This window comes from Centruroides sculpturatus, unplaced genomic scaffold (assembly GCF_000671375.1).
Source record: "Centruroides sculpturatus isolate CEXI.00-Female unplaced genomic scaffold, Cexi_2.0 scaffold949, whole genome shotgun sequence".
Taxonomy (NCBI): domain Eukaryota; kingdom Metazoa; phylum Arthropoda; class Arachnida; order Scorpiones; family Buthidae; genus Centruroides; species Centruroides sculpturatus.
The window spans coordinates 39,767-45,650 of record NW_019385251.1 but is presented as its reverse complement, the minus strand read 5'-3'; the positions used below and the strand labels follow the sequence as shown (position 1 = coordinate 45,650).

At 29.3% G+C, this 5,884-nt stretch overlaps 1 protein-coding gene across 1 annotated transcript in view; it reads right to left on the bottom strand.

Annotated features, from left to right (window-relative positions):
* LOC111636730 (glutamate receptor ionotropic, delta-1-like) overlaps positions 1-5,438 on the bottom strand; it is a 21,124-nt gene extending 15,686 nt beyond the window's left edge. Inside the window, exons 1-3 of the mRNA XM_023382040.1 lie at positions 5,395-5,438; positions 2,943-3,033; positions 2,701-2,863 (exon numbers count right to left, since the gene is read on the bottom strand). Of these exons, the coding sequence (XP_023237808.1) occupies positions 2,701-2,863; positions 2,943-3,033; positions 5,395-5,438 (298 nt within the window). The remainder of the gene's footprint in view (positions 1-2,700; positions 2,864-2,942; positions 3,034-5,394) is intronic.
* Between the last annotated feature and the right edge of the window lie 446 nt (positions 5,439-5,884).

The window sequence follows — 5,884 nt, the reverse complement described above, 5'->3', positions numbered from 1 at the left end:
AATATATAATGAAAAGAATTAGTATGAATGAACAATTATTTATTGTGGCATTGTTACGATTCCGGACTGAAATTTTTAATTATATTTTAAGTTTATTAATTTAGACATGCTTTCTACCTCAAATTAGTGAAGTTTTGTCCTTCTATGTTATACTTTTCCTGATAGCAACTGCTTGTTATTTATCTAGCTGTTTTCTTGGTGACAGAATTTAAATAAAAGTAACTTGTGTTTTGTTTTGTGTTGGGACTTTTTTATGGGATATCTGGATCTCTCGCCACTAAACTTTTTAACGTTATTTTGAATTTTATAGGTTTAACTCTGTTCTCGAGTTTCAGAACAGACAATCAGACAGAAAAGCAGACAAACCGATAACAGTGAGATTATATAGGTTTAGAATTTTTTCATAGAATAGACAAATGAACTGTGTTGGAATTATTATTAATATATTAAAATTTTTTGAGATATTTATAAAATTATCGATGAAAATATAAAAAATTAAGCAATGACTGTTGTGTAACTTTTATGATTGATATGAGTTTTTATTTATAATAAAATATTTTATATCATTAAATAAAATAAACAAAATTACGCGTTGCGCCATCTGTTTCAAAATATAATGGAAAAAGTTTTTTATACTAAACTACTATACAATGGTAAATCCTTAATTTTATGGGTGGGCATGAGTTTTATAAATAAGTATTAATTTTATAAGAAATAAAATTCTAATTAGCTTTTACCACTCTTGATATATAACGCTTTAAACTGAATTATCTCTATCCTCTCTTAATCTTTAACTACCAAAATTAAGTAGTATCAATTCCTTTCATGTACAAGCCCATCCAAATCTCGTTTCTTAGTCTCTATATTTTTTTAGATATTATGCGAAATATGCACCAACTCACACATACATATCCACACAATATTTTTGTCGGTTTTTGCCTTTTTAAATACAGACCGCCTAAAATCATACAGATATGTAAAAAATTTAAAAAGTCAAAGTCGACACGATTCCAGTACATTTCTATATAATTATCACACGAGGAAAGAAAATAATAAGAAAAGACATAATAAAAAATGTAATAAATAAAGTAAACGAGCAATTATTTATAATAATTACATCGCAGTGCTAAGCTTAAATTTTTATCATATATTTATTCATTTAATTTAAAACGTATGATCACTACCTCAAAGGTGTACTGTAGTGTATTGTCCCTATTCACCATCGTTTTCTTGTTACAATAGATTCTTGCCAGTCATCTGTCAATATCCCTTCAAATGAAAATGTTTGAATTGAGATAATATAACAACGGTTTGTACCTGAAATTTGTATATAGTTAATCGGGACCACGGTAGCTTCAACGCTTTTAAATTTGTTCAAATGTTTTATGTGTCTAACATTATTCTCAAAATAAAATTGCAAAAAATAAAATAAATATACGAATTATAATTACGAAAACATTTCAATACTCCATCGGATGTTTAAATACGATATAGGGGAGACCGGGGCAAGATCGGCATGTTAAGCTTTACTTAAATTTTGTGTAATAAGTACTGCTGTAAACTGAAAAAAAGCTTTGCATATTGTCTATTGGAATGTTTTCTTACTATAAAACTGGTTAACATCAATTTGGAAATAAAAATAATTAAAATAATTACAACTTTACAAGAAGAAAGAAATTGCCGAAGTTGCTCCGGGTATAGGGACAACTTCGGCAACTTCTCTCTTTTTGTTAAGTTGTAATTATTGTAATTGTTTTTATTAAAGTTGCCCCTGGTATAGGGGCAACAGTAATGAGGCAAGATAGGCACGTATATAAAATTATGTTATTAACAATGTATAATTTGGAATTCACTATTAAAACAAAGAAATACAAATCCAACATTTATTTAATATTATTACAACGAAATGCAAGTTGAAAGACATATATACATGAATAACAAATGCAAACATGTTTTCATTTATCATCTGTTTGATTTTTATCCTTTGTTTCTAATGTGGCTTTATGTTGCCGATCTTACCCCGCTAGTCATGATTTCGAAACATTATGTACAACCCTGAGAACAAAATGCCAAGCCACGATCTGGCCACGTGAATAAGTTGAAGTTACATCCTTCTAACAGGAAAAGTAACTTTCGTTATCATGGAATTATAACAAAACCTGCCAATTCAATATAAATGGAAGCAAAATATTATATGGAATTGAACGAAAAAAAAAATTGCTTGATAATTCAACTACGCTTGTTGGAGAACAATAAAAACATTACACTCAACAAGCCACCAATAAAACTCAACTGCCTAACCTATAACCAAAGTCTCTTTTTAATTTGTTTTTAAAAAAAAGCGCTTGACAAACTTGCCCCGTATGCCGAAGTTGCCCCGGTCTTCCCTATATAAAAGCTTCAACTTTAAATAAAAGCAGATTGGTCATTAATATTGCAAATGATTTTGAAATATTCGTATTATTGGAAAAATTTAAAAATTAGATATTTGACAATACAAAAGCTTTTTTAAAATATTTTTGTTCATTCGGTTGGAACTACAATGCAGAGGCGGTTACAGAATGACGCGTACAGATATTTCCGAAATAACTAGCCAAGTGGAACATTCTCGTACAAAAGAATTTTCGTTTATTTCATGCACGGATTCTTTTTAAACGAAAGTAATTTTAGTAAAAATATATATAATAAAAAAAACTTTACTCACTTCAAATGAAAATGGCCTTATTATTGTTGTTAGTTTTGACAGTTGTTTAGGTCTAGAAACAACAAATAGGACTCTACTACCACTAACACAAGCTGTTAATTTTACTACTTGAAATCTGTCGTACGTCACGTATAACGAGATTGCACTAACATCAGCTTCCTTATATAAGTAAATGAAATATTGTATATAGTTATAATTAATTTTACAAATTTAATTGAACTTTTATTACTATTCTTACCTTTCTTTGTATTCTTCCAATTAAACCATTCCACGAGCCGTTGTCTAATTTAATTCCAAATACTTTTTCAACAGGTTCAATAATTTCATATCTGTGTAAAATATCTTATAAAATTGTATATTATCATATAACTTTATCTAGAAATATAATGAATTTACTTACTGAACATTTTTTAAATTTTGAATGACTGAACTTAGAAATTTAAAATCGATACCATCAAAAACTACTGTGTTATTAATCTTCTTCATTTTTAAATAAGGAGATAACTAAATATATAATAACAACGGAAATAAGATATATTTTGTAAAAATATTTCATAAGGTAAATAAAAAAAACTTACAGGCACTCCCGTGATTTTTATTTTTTTCAAGCTTCCACTGAGTGTATTTTTCATTATTTGTTCTATAATATATAATATTATATAAATGTTTATCTTATTATATATATGCATATGTATTCGTTAATTTAATAATTTATATCTATAAAATAATGAAAAAAGTAGCGAAATTTTCAAACAAAAAATTATAAATTGTAGTGGTGCAATCTGTTATAATATTTTAGTAAAAAGAAACTCCGATATTGTTACTTATGAAATTGTGAAAAGCATAATGTTGAAAACAGGTAAATTTTCCTTAAGGAAATACTTTTATAGTTGATTGAGACTGTGGTTTGAAGACTCTTTATAAGTCATATTGTATTTCTTATTTTGTGATCGAGATTAATAAAAAATAGAAAAACGGATAAACAAGAAACACTGGAAATTTATATGTTTAAATTTTTTCACATTGCATCCAAATTAATGACTTTTCGTAATTCGGCAAAAGCAACTTGACATGCACACAAGAAATTTATTCATGTGATAAAATACTTTTGACAAAGCATAGGTCCAATGACAAAGAATTGCAATAATAGTCTAATAGAGTATTACACTTCACTATTTTTAATAAGCCATATCTTATTACACACAACTTAATAAGAATGTTAATCATGTTATTTGTATGTTCTCTACTGTACTGTACATCCCAATAATATATACAGATAGAATTCAGGTCATCCCACAATTCCTTACCTATAATTTCAAAAAACATTCCCAATAAAAGCAATTTATAAAATGTTTATAATACATTAAAATTCGTTTAATTGAAGTTTTTGTAAACATCATATTGAATGAATCAACATTTGTAAAAAATAATTAAAATTTCCAGCTTCGTTCAATATTAAAATCGATATTTGAAATTACAGTGTTATTTTCTGGCTGTTATATACAGAGAGGTGCCAAAGTAGGTATACAGCTAAGAATCTCAGAAGTAAAAAATGTTCGGTGTTTATTATTATTATTTTTTAATCTTTTATTAGTTCGTATTCCTTATTTGTGATGTATCGTGTATTTCCACAGATAAGACGATAGTTTCGTCATTAAAAAACCCCAAAATTTACAGTCGTCTTATAGGACAGATATTAAAAAAGACTAGATTAAAATTTATATAAATTAAAACAATTACAAAATAAAATTGTGACAATGCCGAAGGGCCCCCTCTATACTTTGGCACCACAGGACCGAAGGTTCGACAATGCGTCGGCGAAGACGGCAATGACAAATTTATCAGGACTGACACCACTGTGTCTTCTGGGTAGACACAGAGACCATTACGTTCGAATTTACGCGCGAGCAGTCGCGTATGTGAACTCTTAGTTCCGGGATGGAGGCGTAAAAAGAGAATCAGAGGAATTTCACTATACATAATCTATACATAATGCCCGTTTATTGTTTTCTTTAAGCTGTATACAATCGATTCAGTTAACATATCTACCTTCCTCCCAATTACCAGTATTAATGAGAGAGAGCTCACATGTATTTCGCGCGTGGATAAATACCTTGATATAAGTCGGCAAATAGTCGTTTAGTCATCGAGTCTCTATGTGGAACAATGTCCTTTCGAACGTTGATATTGGCACAAAGTTCTTCCGAACGTTGATATTTCTTTAGGCAGGGATCCTCCCGAACGGCGGCGATTAGAATAGTTCCTGGTAGCGACTAATCCATTCACGTAATGCACAGTTCACATCAAACTCCAGAGACTCACTCTTACGCATCGACTCCTCCTTTTTATAAAGGGGGCGTCTTTGGGTTTTTCCCACTGCCTCCGTCCAATAGTTGTTTCTTTCGTCTTTTCGTAGATTCCGGGTGACACATTGGATGTATCATCTTCAACATAGAATTAAGTTCGTGAGAAAAAAGTTTTATGTTCTTTTTAAATATCGGTTTGTTGGTTTTTTCTCTAAACTGTTCCTCGTACAAAAAATATTTAACAATTTATTCTAATAAATTCGACTCTCACAAAATAAATCATTCACCAATGTAGTTAAATAGCACATACATCATCAGTTGCAAGAGAATAAAATTTATTTATTCCAAAATTAAGAATAAGATATAGTTCCATGTGTGATATACATTTTATCATCTAGATGATGATCATTGATCTGAACTAAATTCATAGGCCGTTGATAGTTTGGGGGTCATCTTATAGGACAAAATGTATGTCGTCTTATCTGAAGATCGTCTTATCTGCGGAAAAATACGGTAATTTGTACATAAAAATACATGCTTTTTCTTCCAATATTTTTCATGTATGTCTTTTTCCATTATAACGACTATAAACCTACTCTTGCAACCCCCTTTTTGCAATCAGAGAGATAGTATGACGTTTGATTTAATTTCTAAAATACCCCTTTAAGATTTTTACATGTTTTGGACTCAGATGTCTTTCAAATGTCGACGAATGCAAAAATAAATAAAAAACCATTCGGGAGTTTTCCTGTATAGATGGATGTTAGTGTGTAAATGATTTTGTTTATCCTGTTTGAAGCTTAACAACTCCTATGCCATTTATCGAAATAATCTGAAATATCGCATATAGGATTTTCTATTTGTGAAAATTTAT